General features: G+C 42.2%; 1 protein-coding gene across 2 annotated transcripts in view; it reads left to right on the top strand.

Annotated features, from left to right (window-relative positions):
- The window catches only part of ST3GAL2 (ST3 beta-galactoside alpha-2,3-sialyltransferase 2), a 268,783-nt gene that overhangs the window by 197,757 nt on the left and 45,177 nt on the right, over window positions 1-25,849 (top strand). For both annotated transcript variants that reach the window (XM_033943538.1, XM_033943539.1), the window contains exon 3: window positions 13,120-13,313. In XM_033943538.1, coding sequence (XP_033799429.1) covers window positions 13,120-13,313 — 194 coding nt within the window. The remainder of the gene's footprint in view (window positions 1-13,119; window positions 13,314-25,849) is intronic.

Here is a 25,849-nt window from a genome sequence, read left to right as displayed (position 1 = left end):
CCATCCCTGCTCAGCAGCCCTTGGAAGATCATCCCATGGTCCAGGAAGCCAAAATGCTCTCGATGACACCATCCACGGCTTCTTGCAAAGTTCAGGAAGCTTTAACTACCTTTATTTTGATGTTACTGTACAACGTGCTGCTGGTGGCGGTAGCGATCCACTCCTGCCACCACTCCCTGCATCTTCTCTCCACTGCGGCCCGCACTCAGTGAAAACTTGCTGTTTCCGCTTGGGCGACCGAATGGAGAGAAGACGCCTAGAGTAGCGGCAGGGTAGTGAATTGCATTCGCTACTGCCGCTTTTGCCTGGCCAAGGAGGAGAGGAGAGAGCCTTGCTGCTAGGAAGGAGAGAGCCTTGCTGCCACCGATCTGCACCAGAGATCCGTTCAAGATTTCTCTCTGCCATCGGAGTCCTTGCTTCGATGTAACTTCCAGTTTTGCAAAACCGGAAGTTACATCGGAAGCAAGGACTCCGGTGGCAGAGAGAAAGCCCGAACAGGTCTCTAGGAGCCAACGAATCGGTAAGCCTGATTTTCTTAAAAAACAAACCGATTCGAATCGATTCACCCAAAGTGAATCGGAGAATTGATTCAAATCGTGAAACTGCAGCACTAGTTGATTCGATAAACGAGTATGGCCCACCCCCAAACTCTTACCTCCAGTGACATCACCCATCCACACCAGCACCATCGCCTTGCCCTTGCCACATCCAGCTCCGTAAGAAACAGGGGGTGGATGACGGTATGGACGCAGTGGCGGACTGGGCTCTCAACAAGGCCTGCTGAAGAAGGACAAGTACTTGCTGGCTGGCAGGCTGCTGGCAGCTGGCGCCGACGGAGGTCCCAGGGTCAGCATGGGAGTTGGGGTGAGTTCAGCGCCTGGAGATTCCTGGTGGGGCGTGGGGCAGTGGCATCGGGGGGGGCATCGTCATCCAGGGGCAGCTATGCACATGAATGGCAGGGCCAACGATGCCTATCCAGGCTCAGTGGTGGCGGCAGTTTGACTAAAGCCAGCACCCTGGAGCCGGGACTCACCATCACCACCTGCACAACCTGCAGCGACATGAGCGCCCTGCAGTACAGCCCCCTCTCTGGTTCCCAGAGCTACATGAGAGGCAGCGAACAGCAGCAGAGTCCTCCCCGAGAGAACTGAAGGAGCTGCGCGGATAGGTCCATGGCCGAGGCAGCGGTGGAGGCGTCGCTAATAGTAATTAAGTTTATGGGATCTGAAATGAATTGTCCGAGTTTCCATTAATTCTTATGGGGAAAGTTGCTTTGATATACGAGCGGTTTGGATTACGAGCATGCTTCTGGAACGAATTATGCTCGTAAACCAAGGTACCACTGTACAGTATATATGATGTTTTGGTTTGTACAATAATGATATTGGTGTCATTTTCCCAGTTTCTGGGGTGATGGGTAGTGTTACCCCTAGGCACCTAACCGGCTTGGTTAGCGCATTGGGCTGTGACAATCTTACACAGTGTGTCCTCTATAGCTTGAGTGTCCCCTTCAGGGCTTTTACCAAACTAGGCAACTGCTTAACAGTGCAGGTACAGGTAAGTACAGCAGACTTTCTTTCAACAGACACCCAGGCAGAATGGCTTCAGAACAAAATAAAGATTTATTCCGGCCACTGGCCAAATCAGGTTTTCATAAATAAACAATTGTCATGATTATTGCCATAACAGTTCAAATGCAATACACTGTTCTCAATTCTCTGAACAAAAATGGAACTTGACCAGACTGTCCCAGTTTGCTTCACTGGGAAGATCAGAAGAGAGTCCAAAAAATAACACAATAATATAAAGTAAATGCTTCACCAAAATTACAATGCTCTGGTTTGTAAATTCCAGCTTGTGTTTGTTGCTGAGCTGGTTTGCACACAATATGCTTCAGGCAGTCTCTGCCAACTCTTCATATCATCACCTTCCCCACACTCAGGCAGTGAAACGGGAGTGCTCAAGGCTTTTAGTAGTGCTGCCCGATTCAGGAAAAAAATTTCTATTTGATTCGATTCAGCCTATTGAATTGGTTTCTCAATTCGATTCGATTTTCCTGCCCAATTGGGTGTTTTTTTCAAACATCCTGGTGGGTTTATTTTACAGCCTCTATATCCCCTTTGATTTCTCCTAACCACACTGGCGCTGTGGTGTAAACAAAATAAACAAAGACTTTTCCTCTCTCTGTTAAATCCTAGCTCATGTTTGCAGTCTAACACCAGCTCTGGCAGGATACACATTTCAAATCTGACATAATGGTAATCACAAAACAGAAAATAAAATTAGTTTTTCTACCTTTTGTGGTCTGGACATTATTCAAATCTTGTTGATCCCGGGCTCTGGTTGTCTTCTGATAACTTGCTTACCAGGGTCTCATTTCTCCATGCTAACCATCCATCTGCCATCTCTGTCCTCCCCTTCCATTTCCCTGGCATCTTTCCTTTTTTTCGTCTCCCTCCCCGGATCCACCTTTTCTTAAATACCCTTTCATCCAGCATCTCTCCCTCCTTCCCCACCAACCCAGGGTCCATCATCTCTCCCTTTCTTTTCCCAACTATCCTTCTATCCTGTATCTCTATCCCCTACTCCACACCATCCCTTGTGTCCAACTTCTCTCCCTTTCTGTTCCTTCCCTCCCTAAATCCCATTGTCCATCATCTCTATCCCTCTCCTCTATTTTTAGACCCATTATTTCTTCCCCCCCAAAGTCCAACATATGCATGTCTCTTTGAACCCCCCCTTCCCTACCTCCCTCCATGTACTTCTACACTAGGGCCCCCCTCCCCTGAAGGTCTGTCCCCCCTGAAGGCCTGCATCTCCCCCTGAAGGCCTGCACCCCACCCCTGAAGGCCTGTCCCCCCATCCCTGAAGGCCTGTCTCCCCCTTGAAGGCTTGTCCCCCCCCTTAAAGGCCTGTCCCCCCTGAAGGTCTATGCCACCATCCCTGGCCTGTCCCCCCCTTAAAGGCCTGTTTACCCTTAAAGGTCTGTCCCCCCCTTGAAGGTCTGCACCCCCCCTTGAAGGACTGTTCCCCCCATAAAGGCCTGTCCCCCCCTCGAAGGCCTGTTCCCCCCTTAAAGGCCTGCACCCCCCTTGAAGGCCTGCACCCCCCCAAGGCCTGTCCCCCTAAAGGCCTGTCCCACCCCCCCCCACTCCGAAGGATTGTGCACCCCCCTCCCCCCGGGAAGGCCTCCGTGTTCCCCAGGGCCTCCCCGCACCATTTACCTTATAGGTGCAGCCTGCAGAGAAGATCGCGGTTATAGCGTCTTTGCAAACTGCTTTGAGCTGTTTCCTCTGCTGCGGTCCTGCCCCTCCTCTGACGTCAGAGGGAGGATCGCGGCAGAGGAAACAGCTCAAAGCAGTTTGCAAAGACGCTATAACCGTGATCTTCCCTGCAGGCTGCACCTATAAGGTAAATGGTGCGGGGAGGCCAGGGTGGGAAACCAGTTGCCGGGGGGGAAACCAGATGCCAAGGGGGAAGCTGGACAGCAGCACAACAGCACTTCCTGACTGACCCTCCCTCTTCGCCCTCTAAAGCAGGTGCGGCAGTGGCCAGCCAGCAAGAGCAGCGCTGCCGCTCCTACTTTAGGGGGTGAGGGGGGAGGGTCCGAATCAGGAAGCCGATTTTTTTTGTTTTAAATCAATTCGATTCACCCGAAGTGAATCGGTGAACCGATTCGAATCGTGAATCGGGCAGCACTAGCTTTTAACCACAGTTCTTAATTGGCAGATAAAAGCAGGCAGTATATTTCTTAAGAGTGTTATGATATCTTTAAGCAGCTTTAAACTCCATATAAATTGACTTATACAGAGCATGGTGGAAAACGTTAGCAGCAAACAGGGCAGCATTCAGCTCCCAGCCTGCAGACCTCAATCTGCTATTGGTCTCCGTGGCAACCACTCTGAGCAACACAGCCGAATGGAGCACAATAATCAGCACAGATGGAAAAGTACCCTCCTACCAGCAGGTAACAAATTCCCATACTTTTGCTTCTGTAAGTTCTTTTCCAAAACACTGTGCTTTCATATGTTACAAAACACCCCCGTCTTCTCTGTAGCTCTGGTCCCTGCTTCAGCCTGCTCTGTAACCTCAGCCTGACTTTAAGTAGCTCTAAGCCACTCCTCCTAAGCCAGAGTGGGAAAATAGTTTCAGACACTTCATACTGAGAAGCAAGCAAAAACATCCCTGCCTCTAGAATCTGAGTACCTTAAAGGGACAGAACCTCAAACATAACCTTATGCAAATCCTGGCTATTCAAGGGAGAAAACCCTGAACTCGCCCTGGATTTGCCACAATAAATACAGAGCTTGACCATCTATTGGGGTAGGAGAGGTGGTCTTACATAGAAACATAGAAATAGACGGCAGATAAGGGCCACGGCCCATCTAGTCTGCCCACCGCAATGACCCTCCCCCACCTAACTCAGTGAATAGATCCCACGTGTCTATCCCATTTGGCCTTAAAATCAGGCACGCTGCTGCCTCAGTGACCTGAAGTGGAAGATTATTCCAGCGGTCAACCACTCTTTCAGTGAAAAAGAATTTCCTGGTGTCACCGTGCAGTTTCCCTCCCCTGATTTTCCACGGGTGCCCCCTGGTTGCCGTGGGACCCTTGAGAAGGAAGATATCTTCTTCCACTTCGATGCGGCCTGTGAGATACTTGAACGTCTCCATCATGTCTCCCCTCTCTCTGCGTTCCTCGAGTAGAGCTGTAATTTATCCAGCCTTTCCTCGTACGGGAGATCCTTGAGACCCGCGATCATCCGGGTGGCCATTCTCTGGACCGACTCTAGTCTCAGCACATCCTTTTGGTAATGCGGCCTCCAGAATTGCACACAGTAGTCCAGATGTGGTCTCACCATGGATCTATACAATGGCATAATGACTTCAGGCTTACGGCTGACGAAACTCCTGCATATGCAACCTATGATTTGCCTTGCTTTGGAGGAAGCTTGCTCCACTTGATTGGCAGCCTTCATGTCCTCACTGACGTTCTTAGCCTGGTGTTTGGGGGGGGGGGGAGAAGGAATAAGGTATTTTCCAAATAGATATAGGTTTTTAAGCTTTTACGAAAGTTCTGGTAAGTGGGGATGTTCCTTAATTGTGGTGGTAAAGGATTCTACCGTTTTGCTGTCAAGTATGGGAAGGCTGTAGAGTGAACAGTTTTGTATTTGGGAATTGGGAATCTTATTGTCATATGGTTGCTATTGTCAGGTTGTATTTGAGAGGTATTTCTACTAAATTCAACAATGTGGTTTAGTGTTTTGCTATGGAAGATTAAAAAGAACATTGTGCATAGTTTAAAAATACACCTTGCTTCAAAGGGGGAGCCAGTGTAGTTCGAGGCACTGGGGCGTCACTTTGTCATATTTAGTTGCTGAGAAAATAAGTCTGGCTGCTACATTTTGAATGGTTTGCATTTTTTCTGTGTATTTTCTTTGCATCCTACGTAAAAGAAGTTGCAGCAGTCTAGTTCAGATAGTAACAGTGATTAAACCAGGATTTGAAAGTTTTTCTTGGCAAAGCAATGCTGAATTTGTCTGTTTTTTCAGTGTTGTGAATATTTTCTTGGTTAATATTTGCATTTGTGCTTCCCAGGATAGGTTCTTGTTGAATATAATCCTTAGGATTCTCAGTTCTGATTCTAGTTTCAGTGGGGCATTATGCAGTGTTATTTGAGTGTTATAACAAGTTTCAAGTTTCAAGTTTTATTGAGATTTGTTATCTATGCAATATCATATATTTCAATGCGTATAACAATTGTTTTTAAAATAACAATTAACAAATTGGGGAGGACAAAACAAGATAATATAGACAAATTTTGACATTCTATTACAAACTGGTACAAAAGGCAAAAGGGGTGAACTACAAATTTTTTAAGAAAAGAAACATTTAAGGAAAAAAAACCCACATATGGAGGGGTCATGGAAAACATATATGGTAGGATCTCAAATCCAAGATATAAAGTGAAATAAAGAGTATTTTGGCGACCTACACATAACACTCATTAAAAACTGGGATTTAATATTTGTAGGTAGTATTTTCTATATATTGAAAGCGTCCTTGAACAGAAAGCTTTTAAGGGAACGCTTAAATTTTTCTAAAGAAGGTTCATTACGTAAAAATAGTGGTAAATTGTTCCAGAGCTGAGGTGCTATGACCGAAAAAATGGTAGATCTCCTGGTCCCTATTATTTTTAAAGACGGAATCGTTAATAGATGTTGTTGTGTTGATCTGAGTGTCCTAGATGATGAATATGGTATCAAAAAACGGACCAAAAATAGTGGCAGATGTGATTGTTGAATTTTAAATGTTAAGAGTATGATTTTGAAAGTTATTCTGTGTGTGATTGGTAGCCAATGAGCAGTTTGTAAAAGTGGTGTAACATGGTCATATTTTTTTGAATTTGTTATAATTTTTATTGCTGTATTTTGTATTATCTGTAGTCGCCTAGTTTCCTTATTGGTTATGCCATGGTATAAAGTATTGCAATAGTCTAATCTGGAAATGATTAATGAGTGGATTAAGGTGTTAAGGGCTTCTGGTTTTAGGACTTTTGATCGTGATCTGATGAGTCGTAGTTTATAAAATCAGTTTTGGACTACTGAGCTAATTTGGTTATGGTAAGAGAGTTCCTGATCTAGTGTTATTCCCAATATTTTTATTGTAGTTACTATTTGAAGAGGGGTACTATTTAGGAGTACATGTGGTGAGTGTTTAAGATCTTTTTTCCATGGAAAAAACATTACTGAAGATTTTGCTGTGTTTAAGGCCAACATATTGTCCTTTAGCCATTTGCTGATTTGGTTTAATTTATTATTTATGGTTATTATTTCCGTTGGATCTGCTGAGTTTATAGGATACAAAAGTTGAATATCATCCGCATATGCGATTGAGGAAAATCCAATAGACTGACTGAGGGTTGGGAGAGGAGATAAGAAAATATTAAATAAAAGTGGAGAAAGGATTGAACCTTGTGGGATCCCGAAAGAGTTAATGAAGTTGTTAGATGATGAATTATTAAAGATGACTTTAGCTGAACGTTCTTGAAAATATGATTCAAACCAGTTTAGTACTTGGTCGGAAATGCCAATTGAAGACAATCTTTTGATAAGTAAATGGTAGTCTATGGTATCAAAAGCCGAGGATAAATCAAGTGAGAACAGAAGAACTGATTTATGATGATCTAAATAGTACTGTATGTTGGTTGTGAGTCCTATCATGGAATGTTCAGTTGAATGTTTTGATCTAAAACCTGTCTGATTGGGGTGTAATGTGTTGGTGTTTTCTATGAAGTTAGTTATATGATTAAAAACTACTTTTTCTATTAATTTGGCAAGAAAAGGAAGGTTGGCTATGGGTTGGTAGTTTGATTTGCTTGATATTGCTTCTTTTGGATTTTTTATAATTGGTCTGATAATTGCCTCTTTCCATTCTTTAGGAATGATTCCTGTTGTTAGGCTGGTGTCTATCATTTTTTGAATGAAAGGTCCAAAAAAAGAGAAATATCGTTTTAGAAAAGATGGAGAGATTGAGTTAATGGCTGTACCCTTTGTATTAGTGTTCTGTAAAAATATTTTAAGACCTTCTAATGTTGGTATATTGAATTTAGCACATTTTGAAACAGGTATTTGTTCTCGTAATTCATCTTGGCATGAGTTAGTATTAGAGTTGATACTATCTCTAATTTGATTTATCTTATTAACAAAATAATCGGCAAGATTTTGTGCAGTAGGTCTAATTTCTAATGATGGATCTTCAATGCTTTTTGGGGCGGTGAGATTTTTAAATATTGCAAAAAGGGCTGATGAATTTTTGGCACTAGCTATTTTGTTAGAGTAGTATGTTGTCTTAGCTAAATTTAAATTATTTTTATAGTATTGCATTTGTTCTTTATATTTAACTAAGTTTTCTCTTGTTTTAGAATGTCTCCATTTCCGTTCTAAAGATCTGAGTTGTTTTTTGATAAGCAAGAGTTCGTCAGTGAACCAGGGGTTTTGTATTTTTTTTTTTGATTGATGGTTTTTGTACATATCGGGGCCAGCTTTTCTATTAATTATACTGTTGCATCATGCCAAGATGTAATTTGTTCATTCATTGATAGAAGACTGAATTCTTCGATTTTTAAGTTAAAATATGCAGCAATTGATGATGGTTCAATTTTGTTATATTCTCGGAAAGTAATCGTTTTTTGGAAGAAGGAATTCTTGATGGATTTAAGACTGTTTCTTATGGTAATTAAGAATGGTCTGACCATGGAACAGAAGTTATAGTAGGTTTTGAAAAAGCATCTTTTTGATACGTGGGAATGAGGATCATATCTAGTGTGTGCCCAGCAGCATGGGTGGGTTCCGTAACCAAGGTGGTGAGACTTAGATTTGAGACTAGTTCTGTAAATTCTGTTGCAAAAGCATTTTCTATTTTATCCAGTTGAATATTAAAATCTCCTAATATTACTGTATTGGATGATAAGGAGTTAAAATCGAATAGTAACTGGTGATTCTGGGTGGGTTTATCAGTAAAAAAACATTTTCTTTATTTTCAGTTTCATGTTGTCAGCCCAGTCAGAAACTAGAAGAGTGACTTCCTCTACTGATTTGTTGATCTTGTTTTCTTTCATATAGAAAGAAATGCAGATTGTAATATCTGCATAGGAAAAGTGAAGTAATTCTTGTCTATGAAATGTTCTTGAGTTGACATTAGTACATTGAAAAGTGTCGGGGAGAGTGGCAAGCCTTGGGGTACTCTGCTTGATGCTGACTAGAGAGTGACATGGAGACAAAGATTCATCTCCAACCCCGTCCTCTTGCTGCCCTGCAGTGAAGTGCATTTTTCATCTCCATCCCCGCAGTCTTAATTTTCTTCTCCGCATCTCCCCGCTCAAAGCAGAAACATGATTTTATGCAATTTTATGAGCCTAGGGCAGGGAAGTTGGAAAGAATAATAATAATAATAATAATAATTTATTTCTTGTATACCACCAAACCAGTAAAAGGTTCTAGGCAGTTCACAGCAAGATAAGGCTGAACATCCAGCCGATTTACAATCCAAGAAAAGCTATTTCTAGAAGATACATAATGTCTATAGATTAAAAGCATTAACATTAGAACACGTTAGGTTACAAATTTATCAAATAGTTGTGTTTTTAGTCATTTTCTAAAATTTTAGTAAGATGGAACTTCTAGCATAATTTTGCCAAATCAGGTGTTCAATTTAGCTGCCTGAAAAGCAAGAGTTCTCTCTAAAAATATTTTAAAATGACATAATTTGACAGGAGGGTATATAAATAACTGGACTTTACGTGTAGGCTTGTTTGTGTAATTTAAGGAGAAATGGGAAACAAGGTAACCTGGAGACATACCGAAAATTGATTTGAAGCAGATACATAAAAATTTGGATAAAACTCTGGCCTCTATTTTTAACCAATGTAATTTTTGGTAATAGGGAGTAACATGTTCCCATTTTTTCAAACCAAAAATCAATCGAACAGCAGTGTTTTGAACCACTCGTTAGTTTTTTGAAAATTTTCTTATAGGCACCCAAGTAAATTATATTGCAATAGTCAGTGATACTCAATATCGATGACTGAACCAACAAACGAAAGGAAACTATATCAAAATATTTCTTAATTGTTCATAGTTTCCCAAGAGCTCAGAAACATTTCCTGAGTAACAAATCTGTATGCTGTTCTAAAGTAAGATGTCGATCTAAAGTCACTCCTATTATTTTTATGGACTGTTCTATAGGATAGTCCAGGCCATTAAAATGTATCATTGATTCATTAATCTTGTCAGTAGGACTGGCTAAAAAGAGTTTAGAGCAAGTTGAGAGCCAGGGATGTCGCTGCTCCATGAACTCTTGAATAAGTCACTCAACCAACATTGAATCAGGTACAAAACAAATTTTAAGCCCTCCAGGATGATGAAAATACCTACTGTATCTGGATGAAACTTGCCTTATGCTATTATTGAGAAAGGTGTGATCTAAATCAAAATCCAAAATCTAGTAACAGGCATATTGGGATCCTTTTACTAAGGCGTGCTAGTCGATTTACTGCGCTGATAGCGTGCTAGTCAATTTAGCGCGCATTATATTTTATGGACGCATTAATGTTTAGCGCGTGCTAAATCAGCTAGCGCGCCTTAGTAAAAGAGAGATACTGTGAAGTAATACAGAACACTACAAATGTCATCCAGGATCTGAAGAACAATTCCACCATACTATAATAGCAGTAACATCCACGAGTTACATAACAAACACCTACATAGGAAAACACAGCACCAAACACTACAATGTGTACAAGAACATCAAGTTTCAAGTTTATTAGGTTTTTATATACCGCCTATCAAGATTATCTAAGCGGTTTTACAATCAAGTACGTTTCCCTACCTGTCCCAGTGGGTTCACAATCTATACCTGAGGCTATGGAGGACTGAGTGACTTGCCCAGGAGCAGCACGGGGTTTGAACCCATAACTCCAGGGTGCCGAGGCTGTAGATCCAACCACTGCGCCACACACTCCTCCTCCATCAATAAACCATTGGAAAATTAAAGAAGCCAGATTAGTACAGATCCATCCTGCACAGTTAATTCTAACAGAAAACCATGTCTCTTTCATATGCGCAGAATACAGACAGACTCTCACACCGTATAGAATAACTAACCAAAAATAAAAAGTAGAATCACGTAGAAAAATATTAAATTGAATCCCCAAGAAGCCACAAAGCAACACCAGAGAAAGAGAAAGTTATATCCCCCATACTTTGCAAAATATAAAGATAGTAGACGTAAATTTCAAAAACATTAAAGATTAGCAAATATAAATAAAGCAAAAAGTGGAAAATATGATAATGTTATTTTATTGGACTAAATATATATTTCAATAAGCTTTGAGGCCAAAACCATCTTCATCGGGTCAGTACAGTATACTGCAGTTAGGGTATCTTGTTCTGACAGAAGGAAGGAAGGTTTGCTCTCAACATTTAGTCCAATAAAAATATATCACCTTATTTCCATTTTCTGTATTTATAAATGTTAAATAACACAGCTACCACACTAATTTATCCTATACAAATAATAAATTCCATTGTTTTTAACTTTGTTGTCTGGCCATTTACTTTTTCTAATTGTGTTGATCCCAGTCTCTGGTTTCTTCTTTCCTTGGCTTCTCCTTAACTCTTTGTCTATTTGTCATCTTTTTCTCTTTTACCTTTCAGATTTTCCTATTATACAGTTTTCGATGCCCCTTTTTTCACTGTGTCTGCCTATAGTTTGCTATTTCTTTCCCTCGCTCTGGCTCTATTTCACTTCCTCAGTCTTCTTTCTCCACTCCACCCCCACATTCTTTCCCACTTCTATCCAGTGTCTGACCTCTCTCCCCCATACCACCCATACCATCCAGTGTGTCTGCCCCCTTCCCTTAAATCCATCATGTCCTTCTTATATCCAGATTCTGCCTCTTCTCCCCTCCTACATCCAACATGTCTGTCCCCCTCCCCTTCCATCCAGTGTCTGTCCTCCTCTCCCCCTCCTTCATCCTAGTATTTTTTGAAAAAGTAAACAAGTAATTCACATCTACCTGTTCTACTCCACTTAGTATTTTCTAGACCTCTATCATATCTCCCATGAGCCACCTCTTCTACATGCTGAAGCGCCCTAGCCGCTTTACCCTTTCCTCATAGGGATTGTGTCCCATCCCCTTTATCATTTTTATTGCCCTTATTGTACCTTTTCTAATTCCACTATGGAGTTCATTTTCAAAGCATTTTGAAAATACATTTCTATATCTTCTTTGAGCAGTGACCAGAATTGCACACAGTATTTGATATGTGGCCACACCATGGAGAGATACAAAAGCATTATAACATTCTCATCTTGGTTTTCCATTCCTTTCCTGATAATTTCTAACATTCTATTTGCTTTCTTAGCCACCGCTGCACACTGAGCAGAGGGTTTGAACATATTATCAACAATGACACCTAGATCCTGGAATTGTTAATGTTCACCTTATACAACATTTCAGTTCAACATTTCATTTGAAAAGACTCCCATCCAAACACTAACCAGGCCACACAGCTCAGCCTCTAAGATCTTATGAGATCCAAGCTCTAGATCAGGGGTAGGGAACTCCGGTCCTCAAGAGCAGTATTCCAGTCGGGTTTTCAGGATTTCCCCAATGAGTATGCATTGAAAGTAGTGAATGCAAATAGATCTCATGCATATTCATTGGGGAACACCCACCTGGAATACGGCTCTCGAGGACCGGAGTTCCCTACCCTTGCTCTAGATGATATGAATATGCTTAAAATCTACTATGGACAAGATCAAGAAATAAGAACAAACAATACCATGGTTGGATTTGAATATAATGTCCATTTAATCAATTGGGGGTTTTTTTTGTGTGTGTGTGGGGTGGGGGGGGGGGTTGGTACATATTATTGTAAACATGATCTAATGGTGAAATTAAAATACAATTATTTCTTACATTATACAAAGAAACAGTGGATGGTTAAAACTATGATGTATGTGCATTGGTGTATATAAGTCTATATAAACATTATATGATTTGACTTAATGGTATCTCATTTAACATTAAGAGTACTTTTATTTGTGTAAAACTTACTATTTAGTGCCAGGGTGGTCTGGTGATGAAGTCAGGGAGGAGCCAGAATTATGCAGGAACTGGCAAGAGTTGGTTCTGGTGAATGCCTAGCTAACTGGGCACGTAGGATTAGACAAGGCAGTCCTAACTTTGGCTAGTTAGCTATTGTATATGAGTACAGCACTGAATGCTGGCTATCCTTGAATGATTTCTGTGCACTACTGCAGACCCTGAAATTTAATGCCGGTGCCTGTATAGGGTCAAGCACTAATATCCGGGTCTAAATTAGCTGGCAGTGATCGGTATTTAAAGAAACACTACCACTACCCAGGGTAGGTTCCATTTTCTCTATGTAAACAAATTTTGCATTCTCTGCACCCAGTCTGTTCCTTCAAATTTCCCCATCTCAACATAAATTAGAGACTGTATATTTTGCATAGTGTACATGCTGACATTGAACTCTGTGCCTCACTATTTTTGATGCAGACACTTCATCTTCTCCACTACTTTCTTCCACAGATGCTGCAGCCACAGTTCAAGTCTCAAAGTACCCACGAGGTCTTAGAGAAGCTTTTTCAGATTGTACCGGGTAAGAACCCTTATGGATTCCGAGACACAAAAAAATGTTGGCGCTGTGCTGTGGTGGGGAATTCTGGGAACCTGCGAGGCTCTGGCTATGGAAAGGACATTGATGAGCATGACTTCATCATGAGGTAAGTAAGTTACACAAAATCCACTTTTGAATACTCACACCTCTGATCTCAGTCACAAAAGTTGAAACCAAATAGGAGTGAACCCTGGGCTATGTGTTTTCTTGTCAGCTTCATATTTTAAATACACAGTAGAAACATAGAAACATAGAAATTGACGGCAGAAAAGGGCCACAGCCCATCGAGTCTGCCCATACCAATGACCCACTCCCTGACTTCTACTCCCCTATAGATCCCACGTGAATATCCCATTTCCTCTTGAAATCCAACACGCTGCTGGCCTCAATCACCTGCTGAGGCAGCTCGTTCCAATGATCGACCACCCTTTCGGTGAAGAAATACTTCCTAGCATCACCTTGAAACTTCCCTCCCCTGATTTTCAGCGAGTGCCCTCTGGTTACCGAGGGCCCTGTAAGACTGAAGATATCATCTTTCACCTCTATATGCCCTGTGATATACTTAAAGGTCTCAATCATGTCCCCCCTCTCTCTTCGCTCCTCCAGTGAGTACATCCGCAATTTTTTTAACCTTTCCTCATACGTGAGATCCCTGAGCCCCAAGACCATCCTGGTAGCCATACGCTGAACCGACTCAACTCTCAACACATCTTTCCGGTAGTGCGGTCTCCAGAATTGAACACAATACTCGAGATGGGGTCTCACCATGGATCTGTACAGTGGCATTATGACTTCAGGTTTTCTGCTGACAAAACCCCTCCGGATGCAGCCCATCATTTGTCTTGCCCTGGACTGTCTTCTGTAATGGAAAATTATGCACTGCAAGTGGGTAACCCCTTCTTCCATTTCTATGTTAACTGGACATTGGAAATGCAGTGGAAACATTTTTCACTTGGATTGATATTAAAAAAGTGTTTACTGGTGGCCAGTATATGTGTAACTCCTTAATCACAGATTTTCAAAGGCTGTATGCGAATAGTGATGGCAAAATTCACTCTAAACTGCTTCAGCACTATCCCATATAGAGGCAGTTCTATAGCAGGTCACCTACACTTAGGCGTCTATTTTATGAAGAAAGTAGGCACCTAGGCCTGGATTCTATAAGCATCGTCTTCTGTGGCCACCTTAAAAACAGCCACCGATCGTGTGTCAATCACGTGATGGTGCCGTCTATAAAATTGTGGCTTCAGGAAAGGTATGCCATGGTTTTCAAGGCCTACATTACCGGTACTTACCTTTCAAATGAATCATAACATAACATAAGTTCTTATATACCTTACGGTTCTGTATGGTTTACAAATTAAGATCATAAAAATTTAGTTTAGGTAATTCCAAAGAAATACTAACATTATAGCAGATCATAAGAATTTAGTCTAGATATTTCCTAAAGAGATATGTTTTCAACATTTTTCTAAAAGCTGAGTAGGAGGTAAAAAAGGATATGTAAGTACTAACTTGTTTTTCCCAAAGAGCTGCTCGATATGCCAACATTTTACAAAAGAATCATTTGTAAACACTTCCCTTAATTGATGGAAAATCAAAGAAGCGTACTAACCATAGACGTTTCCTATTTACAAATTTGAAGTGAACAAAAAGATAACTTGGCAGTAATCCGTTCTAAACTTTTAAACATATACAACGAAATTTGAAAATTCCTCTAGCCTCCACAGTCAGCCAATGTAATTTATGATAGTATCGTGATATATGATCAAATTGTTTTAATCCATAAATCAACCTATGGAGATGCTTTATGACGCTTAATTCCACATCCAGTGTTAGCCATGTCTACCCGTGGTGTTAGGCGTTGTAAAGCTGTTTTTTAAGGAACCGGTAGGCACCTACATTTTTTGTTTTGAAATGCTTTTAATTTTTTTTAAATGGTGTTCTCAACTTAAGTTATGCACCATTTAAATAATATGGGCCCTACTGTCTTTTATAGACTACTAGTGTAGCCGGGTATCTACGTGCTTAACATTTAGGCATGAGTGATGTGAATAATAATATTAAGCAGGATTTAGGGGGGAGGCAAACACTCTGACGCTCATTGAATCCCTGTGGGCATTGGAGCGATTCCCGTGGTCAGCCACAATAATCGCCTTTGTAAAAGGAGGCCAAAATGCTTTACTTTTTTTGCTAGTATTGGAGAAAATTATTAATGAACTAATGATGTCAAGAAAACTTGACCAACTAACCAAATATGGATATGGTAAATCGCAAGAATATGCAGCTTATGATTGGAAATTAATTAAGATAATATACTGTGATTTGAAATGTACAGTATTAACTTGTGTATGAATAATAATAAATGAAATGATGTCATAAAATTAATAAAACAGTCCTGATCCCACAGGTCAGGGAGAGATACTTAGATGAATATACTATTTTGTGTAGGTTTTCTGAGTGCTCTCCCATGAAGGCTTTTATATTTTAACTTCAATTTGTCTCCAACTGTTATTCCTCGGCCTCACTCAGACATGGGGAAAAAAGGCCGAGTAGGTAATCTGCCCATGTAGGTATTCTGAGCAAACACGAGCATTTAAGCTAGATATAGAGCTGGTGTAAGTGTTAGCATTTAAGTGCTGCAGATAGTCGTGTAACTTTTTATAGTATTCTGTAAGTCAGTGGTTCCCAAACCTGTCCTGGTGGACCCCCAGCCAGTCAAGTTTTCAAGATATCCCTAATGAATATGCATGAGAGAGATTTGCATATAATGGAAGTGACAGGTGTGCAAATCTCTCTCATGCATATTCATTAGGGATATCTTGAAAACCTGATTGGCTGGGGGTCCCCCAGGACAGGTTTGGGAACCACTTCTATAAGTCATGCATAATTGGGAGCCCTCCATCCATGCTCTGCACCAGTGGACATTCCCTTTGCAGGTATTTTGCTAAATGTTTCTAGGAATATAAGAACAAATAACTAGCCATACTGGATCAGACCAATGATCCATCTAGCCCAGTATCCTATTTTGCAACAGTGGCCAATCCAGGTCATAGGTGGTGGTGTTAGTAAGAATGAATTAAATCTGGACATAGAGATAGAAAAATAAAATGAAGAAAGCTGAAAGAAAAAGCAGGAGAGAAAAATCCTGGAAAGCAGAAACCAGAGAAGTGAATAGCCAGAAAATAAAGGTAGAAAAAAGAATTTTATTTTTAATTCAGGATGAAGTAGTGTGGTACCCGTATTTATAAAGGTTAATAAATATAAATGGAAAATAGAATTAAGATGATATCTTTTCATTGAACTAATTTTAATACATTTTTGACCAACTGTCAGAAAATAAAACCTCCTTTCTCAGGTCAGGACAGTTTACTGTCTTGACCTGAGAAGGAGGTGATGGTCTCTTTGAGAGCTAAATGAAAAATATTTTAAGTCCTTTCAATAAAAAGTTATCATATTGTTCATTTTTTAATTTATATTTGTAATTCATAATTTGTAATGTACAGTCTGTATAATACCATCAGGGTAATGTAATAGAAAATTTTTTCTCACATTAACTCTCAGCCCTTTGCACGCAAAAAAAAAATTGCTCACATGAGAACATTGATTCAAATCCAGACTCAAAGCCCACTTCTTTAAAGCTGCTTTCAATTCCAAACGCCAACCCAATATCTGTCTTATCATTCCCTCTGTAATTCCCCCACATGAGCACCGTGTATAGATGCTCCTTCTTGTCCAGTTTGTCTGACTTGACTAGATTGTAAGCCCTTTTGAGCAGAGACTGTCTCTTCTATGTTTTGATGTACAATGTTGCGTATGTCTAGCAATGCTATAGAAATGATTAGTAGTAGTATGATTGCTCCTGCTTAAAAGAGGTCACTAGACTATCGGGACTTTCCAAAGGTAGGCCTAGGGGGGGAAGGGAAGAGTTGGAATTGATATCTGGGCAGTAGCATAGCAAGGATGACCGGCAACCAGGGCAGTAGCGCCCCCCTCTCCCGCCCTCTTCCACACACACACCCCGCCGCGAACGCATACCCCCACCCCTTCCCCATACCTTTTTAACTTTGGCGCAAGCAGTAAAGAACTTTCAGCCTGCATTGGCTTCAGCACTCTCTCTGACGTCACTTTCTCCTGGAAGTGATGTCGGAGAAAGCGCCGAAGCCAATGTGCGTAGCAAGTTTGTTACTGCTTGCGCTGAAGATAAAAAGGTACAGGGAAGGATTGCAGGTTTGCGTGTGTGGCAGGGGAGGGGTGCCGGCGCCACGAGGAAGACCGTGCCCAGGGTGGACCCCACACACACACACACACATACACACCCCTTACTACACCACAGCATCCTGGGGAGGATAGTTGTCTGCCAGGAGAAAGGGGAGTGGCTGACCCAGGGGGGACAAGCTTTCTCTGGCAGGAGGATCGGATAGAACAATGAGGTCACGAAGGCAGGGAGTTTCATTTTCAGCCAAAAATGAAAGCTAAACTCATAACACGTCATTAAAAATTTGATCATGTCACACCACTACTCAAATCAGCTCACTGGCTTCCGATTTCACACCACATCACCTATAAAATTCTACTACTAGTATTCAAAATTCATTCGACAGATACTCCATTATTTCTCAGCAAATTCTTAATATCTTATACCCCTTCTTGAACACTCAGATCTCTTAATCAAAATCACCTAGTTGTTCCAACATTTAGACAGATATTTCTAGATTCCATATGTAATTCTATTTTTTCAGTGCACTCACCTTAAGCTTCAACCTTCCCTTATTACTTTTGAGAAAGACCTCAAGACTTTTCTATTTACTGATGCCTTTACTTAGACAACTGATTCTAAAATTCATAATAAGAACACTCTGGTCGAACAATTAACCTGCCCGTTATCCTTACCCTTACTATAATATCAAAGATTGCAGTTCTCCCTTTGTATTTTGTGATATATTATTACTATTTTAATTTAAATGTCATTTGTATCTACACAGTGGCGTACCTAGGGTATGTGGCACCCGGGGCCCATCATTTTTTGACACCCCCCCCCCCCCCCATGTAAAAAAATATTTTATTTTTTTTTGCAATAACCATGAAATGGAATAAATGGTCAGAATAGAAACAGGCAGTGAAAATTTTCTTTTATTGAACCTCATATATGTAACCATTATTCCAAACATAACATAACATAAAATTATGTCTAAATTGTCATGACATTAGAAGTACATATGGAGTAGTTGCAGGTGATGCTTGGGACAGTTCTGATTGTGTTAGTTCGGTTTTATGTGTTTTTTGAATAGAAGGGTTTTTATTTCTTTTTGAAGGTTTTGCAGTCTGTGGTTGATATCAATTGGTTGTAGAGTTGGGGGTCGAGTGTTGCAGCTCGAATGGCTAGGAGGTTGTCGAACAGTTTTTTTTCTTTTGACGTTTTTGGTTGGAGGGTGTGTGAATGGTGCACAAGTTCTCCTATGTCTGTTTGAAGTGGATTGAATTATTTAGCTGAAGAAATTAGTTACCCCCCATTCCACACACATTAATTCTCTTCCATTTTTGTTCCCATTATAAAAAACACTGATAAGTTCCCAGAAAAAAAATACATTAAAATAAGAAGTGAAAACAAAGGCCCCTACAGATGAGAACATAACATAAGAATAGCCTAACTGGGTCAGACCAATGGTCCATCATGCCCAGTAGCCCATTCTCATGGTAGCCAATCCAGGACACTAATACCTGGTCAAAACCCAAAGAGTAGCAACATTCCATGCTACCGATCCAGGGCAAGCAGACACTTCCCCCATGTCTTAATAACAGATTAAGGGACTTTTCCTCCAGGAATTTGTCCAAATCTTTCTTAAAACCAGCTACACTATCTGCTTTTACCATAACTTCTGGCCACTTCATTTTTAAGTTTAGATCTTTCCTTTCAAACAGAGACCTTGCTAGATGTCAAATACAGCACAAGGTAACTTCACATGGACTTAGCTGTGCAGGAAATGTGAATCTCCTCATACACCCCCCATATAGTGCAAAAATGTGCAAAGGTCTGTTTTTTTTCTTTCGATCACTACATAGCCTAATGCCACACAAGCAGCGCTGTTACAAACATATTTCTGTAGGTCAATGCTAAGGATAACAAAGTTTCCTTCCTTGGACCAGAAGGAGATAAACCACTGGAAGAGATCCCAAAACAACACCCAAAGACCCACTCAGTGTGTGAATCAGTTGAGTGGAGTGGACTAACTGGGGGGTGGAAATGGGCCCGGAGTTTGCTCAGCAGAATTTCCCAGACCACCTCTTCCTCTCAACACATTGACACGCTGCCACCATCACCACTAGGAACACCTCACTGGGTAGGCCAGCTATGCTATAAACTTTATAAAACACATTATTATATTTTCTTATAAAGCACATATTTTAACTGACCTCTCTGACATCCTCAGCCTTTCCATTCACAAAAATAGAAGGAAGAAAAGTTCCCATTTCCTGCTGTCTCATGTCCCCGGCCTATACAATATTTTTTTTTCTGCAGACCCTTCAAAAGTCTGACCAAATCCTCGTTTCACTTGCATTATAAAGTACTGAGGATGCCATCTCTCCCCAATCCCAGGTCCTAAAGTCTAAGACAGTAGCGCAAACTAATGCTGCCAGATACAGGAAAAAAAAAATTTTGATTCGATTCAGCCCTATTGAATTGGTTTTTCAATTCGATTTTCCTGCCCAGTTGGGTGATTTTTTTCAAAACTCCTGGTGGGTTTTATAGCTTTTTCACCCCCTTTGGCTTCTCCTAACCACACTGGCGCTGTGGTGTAAATAAAATAAAGAAACAAAAAGGACTTTTCCTCTTTCTGTTAAATCCTAGCTCACGTTTGCAGTCCAACACCAGCTCTGGCAGGATACACATTTCAAATCTGACATGTTATAATCACAAAACAGAAAATAAATTAATTTTTTCTACCTTTTGTTGTCCTGGTTATATTTCAAATCTTGTTGGTCCAAGGCTCTGGTTTTCTTCTGATAACTTGCTTGCCAGGGTCTCCTTCTTTCTGCATGCTAACCATCCATCTGCCAACTCTGTCCTCCCTTTCCATTTTCCCTTCCCTTCCCAGGAAGTCTGGTATCTTTCCTTTTTTTCATCTCCCTCCACAGATCCACCTTTTCTTAAATACCCTTTCATCCGGCATCTCTCCCTCCTTCCCCACCATCCCAGAGTCCACCATCTCTCCGTTTCTTTTCCTAATTACCCTCCTATCCAGTATCTCTATCCCTCCTCCACACCATCCCTTGTGTCCAATTTCTCTCCCTTTCTGTTCCTTCCCTCCCTAAATCCCATGGTCCATCATATCTCTCCCTCTCCTCTATTTTCAGACCCATTATTTCTTCCCCCCCCCAAAGTTTGGCATATGCATGTCTCTTTGAACACCCCCTTCCCTCCGTGTACTTCTAAATCATGGTCCCCCCCCCAAAGGCCTGTCCCCTCCTTAAAGGTCTGCCTGTCCCACCTTGAAGGCCTGCACCCCCCTGAAGGCCTGTCCCTTCCCCTTGTAGGCCTGTCCCCCCCTTGAAGGCCTGCCTGCCTGTCCCCCCCTTGAAGGTCTGCACCCCCGAAGGCCTGCACCCCCCCGAAGGCCTGTCCCCCACTTGAAGGCCTGTCCTACCCCCTTGTAGCTTCTCCCCCCCCCTTGTAGGCCGGTCCCCCCTTGAAGGCCTGCCTGCCTGCCTTTCCCCCCTTGAAGGCTTGTCCCCCCTTGAAGGCCTGCACCCCCTTGAAGGCCTGCACCACCCCCCTCGAAGGCCTGCACTCCCTTGAAGGTCTGCACCCCCCCCCGAAGGCCTGTCCCCCACTTGAAGGCTTGTACCACCCCCTTGTAGCTTCTCCCCCCCTTGTAGGCCTGTCCCCCCCTCGAAGGCCTGCCTACCTGCCTTTCCCCCCCTTGAAGGCCTGCACCCCCTTGAAGGTCTGCACCACCCCCCTCGAAGGCCTGCACTCCTTGAAGGTCTGCACCCCCCCCCGAAGGCCTGTCCCCCACTTGAAGGCTTGTACCACCCCCTTGTAGCTTCTCCCCCCCTTGTAGGCCTGTCCCCCCCTTGAAGGCCTGCCTGCCTGCCTGCCTTTCCCCCCCTTGAAGGCCTGCACCCCCTTGAAGGACTGCACCCCCCCCCCGAAGGCCTGCACTCCCTTGAAGGTCTGCACCCCCCCGAAGGCCTGTCCCCCCTTGAAGGCCTGTCCCACCCCCTTGTAGGCCTGTCCCCCCCCTTGTAGGCCTGTCCCCCCTTTAAGGCCTGCCTGCCTGCCTTTCCCCCCCTTGAAGGCCTGTCTCCCCCTTGAAGGCCTGCACCCCCCTTGAAGGCCTGTCCCCCCCCTTGTAGGCCTGTCCCCCCCTTGTAGGCCTGTCCCCCCCCCTTGTAGGCCTGTCCCCCCCTTGAAGGCCTGCCTGCCTTTCCCCCCTTGAAGGCCTGTTCCCCCCCTTGAAGGCCTGCACCCCCTTGAAGGTCTGCAGCCCCCAAAGGCCTACACCCCCCCCGAAGGCCTGCACCCCCCTGAAGGCCTGCCTGCCCCCTTGAAGGCCTGCACCCCTTGAAGGTCTGCACCCCCCCCCGAAGGCCTGTCCCCCCTTGAAGGCCTGCCTGCCTGCCTGTCACCCCCTCCCCCTTGAAAGCCTGCTTGCCTGCCGCCCGCCCCACCCTGAAGGCCTGATGCCCCCGACCCACCCCGAAGGGACCGCTCGCCCCCCTGGCCTCCCCGCACCACCTATGAAGCAGCCGCAGCAGGATCGCGAAGTCAGCGTCAGCGATCCCTGCGCTGCTTTCTGCGCCACGGTCCCGCCCCTCCTCTGACGTCAGAGGAGGGGCGGGATCGCGGCGCAGGAAGCAGCGCAGGGATGCTGACGCTGACTTCGCGATCCTGCTGCGGGCTGCTTCACAGGTGGTGCAGGAAGGTCAGTGGGGCGAGCGGTCCTTTCGGGGGTGGCGGGGGACTGAACGGCAAGGCCGGGAACACCCCCTTAGGGCTGGTACCCGGGGCGGCCCGCCCCCCCCGCCCCCCCTAGGTACGCCACTGTATCTACAATGATTTATTGTAAGCCGCTTAGTTGTAAAACGATTTGTGGGATATCAAGAACTAATAAACTTGAAACTAAATCTGGATTTCAGGCCAGTTCTAGTGCCAAAACCAAAATTCAGTTAGCCTCTATTTGTGGACAGAGTGTCTTTGAGCAGGAGCGATGCCCAGTTGTTCCTGTCCAGTCCAGCACTGTCATCAAAATGGCACCTCTTGCAAGTTGCATTAGGATTTTTACATAGTAATGAGCATCTTTAAATGCATTTCCATGTTTTGCATCTCATTACTATATAACTCATGCTAATTTAAATATTGCTGCAGTAAAATTAATCAAGTTAGGGCCCTATAAGTCTCATTTATGTGCAAATAATGCAACTTAAAACTCTAACACAACTTGATAACTTTCCCCCTATATTTTAGATACTACAACCAGTTCTCGGTGCTTCTGACATATTCTTCTACATTTTCATTTGTTCTTTGGCTTAAAGCAGGTGACACTCTTTCTAATCATGGAAGAAAATAAAAATTAAATATCTTTTTGCTGCTACAAGCTTGGAAAATTTTAGTTCATATGTGCTCCATTTGCACACTGACCGGAAAATTCAAATTTAGACAATCCCAAGCTACATAATGCAAATTCAACCAATCTATGGCTATGGATTGAGTTCAGTTTATATTGCACTGCTGCCACCTTATGGCATCTACCACAATCTGCAAATGACTAGCATATAGTAACATAGTAAATGCCCAACCATACGTGCTTCATAAATTAATAATTTAATTTAAATGGTCCTTTTTCTTAGATATTTCTGGCCCAGAAACGTAGAGCCCTGCCCGGTAGTGTGCTTAGGTTTCATCTACTGGAGTTTCCATCAAAGTGTACTCCAGTCCATCTTAACCATCCCAGCCCATCAAAGCCCTCCCAAACCTGTCCTCATACTGGATACAGACCGTGCAAGTCTGCACAGTACTGGCCTTAGTTCCTTCAAATTATGTAATGTGCTTTATTATTGGCGTTCCCAGGGTTTTATGCACAAAAGTGGTGTATAAAATTATTGTCTTAAGTATTACTTAAAGCCTTTTTTCAGTTTGGTCTTAGAATGTAGTAGGCGGTGTGTCTCTCGCATGGGCACTGTTTGTCAGGTGTGTCATGAAGGAAAAAAGGTTGAGAACCACTGTCATAGGGACTGTGATAAATAAAACTAATGCAATAAAAGATGGTAAAGTAGATAGAAAGTAAATAGAGCAGTGACAAGGGTTAATGGTAAAGAAACTGATTTTTTTTTTTAACTTTATTTAGTTTTTAATGCCAACAAAAAGTGCAATACAATTTATATACAAATAATGATAATCAACCAAGCACTTATAGTCAATCAGTATCTATATAAAAGATAAAAATTCCCTCCCCCGTCCATCATTACCATCAGGAATAATACCAAAACAAAAGATATACCCCCATCCTGTAAGCCAAATAAAATGTCGTCCTTACACAATTGCAGGAGCTACAGGGTAAGGAAGAGGTACTGTGGGTCTGTCTGAAAAGAAGAAATGGAAAAGCACAGGTACAGGTGTTATCCAGGGACAGCATATGTTCCTTTGTTGAATCAATTGAAAAGTTTCTTAATTGATTTGCTCAACCAAAGATGAAACAGAAACATAGAAAATGATGGTAAATAAAGACCGAAAGTCTTCTACAGTCTGCTTATCCTTACCATCTATTATCCCTTTCTCTCCCTCAGATATCCTATGTGCAGCTTGTCCCAATCTTTCTTGAATTTAAATGTAGTCTTTGACCTCCACCAAGAGGCTATTCCACACATCAACCACCCTTTCTTAAAGAAGCATCTCCTTAGTTTCTGAGTATATTCTCTTTTTCCATCATCCTATATCTCTTCATTCCAGAGCTTCCTTTCATTTCAAAAACACTTGCCTCCTATGCATTTATGCCATAGAGATATGTAAATGTCCCTATATCTCCCTTCTCCTGCCTGTGTTCCAAAGTACACATATTGAAATCCATAAGTCTATCCCGATATGTTTTATGATGAAGACCATTGATCTTTTTAGTAACTAACCTCGAACCAACTCCATCCTGTTTGTATCTTTTTCAAAGTGTAGTCATAAAAAGTATTGCCATACTGGGAAAGACCAAAGGTCCATCAAGCCCAGTGTCCTGTTTCCAGCACTGGCCAACCCAGGTCCCAAGTACCTAGTTAGATCTCAAGTAGTAAAACAGATTTTATGCTGCTTATCCTAGGAATAAGCATTGGATTTCCCCAAGCCATCTCAATAATGGCCTATGGACTTCTCTTTTAGGAAATTATCCAAACCTTTTTTTAAATCCTGCTAAGCTAACTAATTTTACCACATTCTCCAGCAACAAATTCCAGCATTTAATTACATATTGTATGAAGAGATATTTTCTCTGGTTTGTTTTAAATCTACTACATAGTAGCTTCATCGCATGACTCCTAGTCCTAGTATTTTTGGAAAGAGTGAACAAGCGATTCACATCTACCCTTTCCACTCCACTGTGTATTTAGACAGTCTCTTCTCCAACCTGAAGAGACCTAGCCTCTTTAGCCTTTCCTCATAGGGAAGTCATCCCATCCCTTTTGTCATTTTCATCACCCTTCTCTGTACCTTTTCTAATTCCGCTATATCATTTTTGAAATATGGCGACCAGAACTACATATAGTATGAGGTGCTGCCATACCACAGAGTGATACAAGGGCATTATAGCATTTTCATCTTTGTTTTCCATTCCTTTCCTGATAATTCCTAACATTCTATTTGCTTTCTTAGCCACAGTCGCACATTGAGCTGAGGGTTTCAACGTATCCTCATCAATGACACCTTGATCCTTTTCCTGGGTAGTGACTCCTAACATAGAACCCAGCATCACGTAGCTATAGTTCAGGTTCCTCTTTCCCACAAGCATCACTGTCACTTGCTCACATTAAACGTCATCTGCCATTTTGATAACCAGTTTCACAAGGTCCTCTTGCAATTTTTCACAATTTTTCACAATTTTTCATATATCTCAAAAATGATATAGCGGAATTAGAAAAGGTACAGAGAAGGGTGATGAAAATGACAAAAGGGATGGGATGACTTCCCTATGAGGAAAGGCTAAAGAGGCTAGGTCTCTTCAGGTTGGAGAAGAGACTGTCTAAATACACAGTGGAGTGGAAAGGGTAGATGTGAATCGCTTGTTCACTCTTTCCAAAAATACTAGGACTAGGAGTCATGCGATGAAGCTACTATGTAGTAGATTTAAAACAAACCAGAGAAAATATCTCTTCATACAATATGTAATTAAATGCTGGAATTTGTTGCTGGAGAATGTGGTAAAATTGTGATTTAACAACTTTGTGTCATCAGCAAATTTAATTATCTCACTAGTTATTCCCATCTCTAGATCATTGATAAATATGTTAAAAAAACAGCGGTCCCAACACAGACCCCTGGGGAATCCCGCTATCTAACACTGCAAACACCCCTGGTATATATTCACTTATTCCTCACTCCAATTTTTAATTTTTATGTTAAGATTGTGTACAACTCAAAGGATATCATAAGAAAGGGAAGAA

Source organism: Geotrypetes seraphini, chromosome 4 (assembly GCF_902459505.1).
Source record: "Geotrypetes seraphini chromosome 4, aGeoSer1.1, whole genome shotgun sequence".
NCBI classification, from domain to species: Eukaryota; Metazoa; Chordata; class Amphibia; order Gymnophiona; family Dermophiidae; genus Geotrypetes; species Geotrypetes seraphini.
Note: the sequence above shows the minus strand (reverse complement) of the source record. Positions and strands in the feature narration are given on the sequence as shown.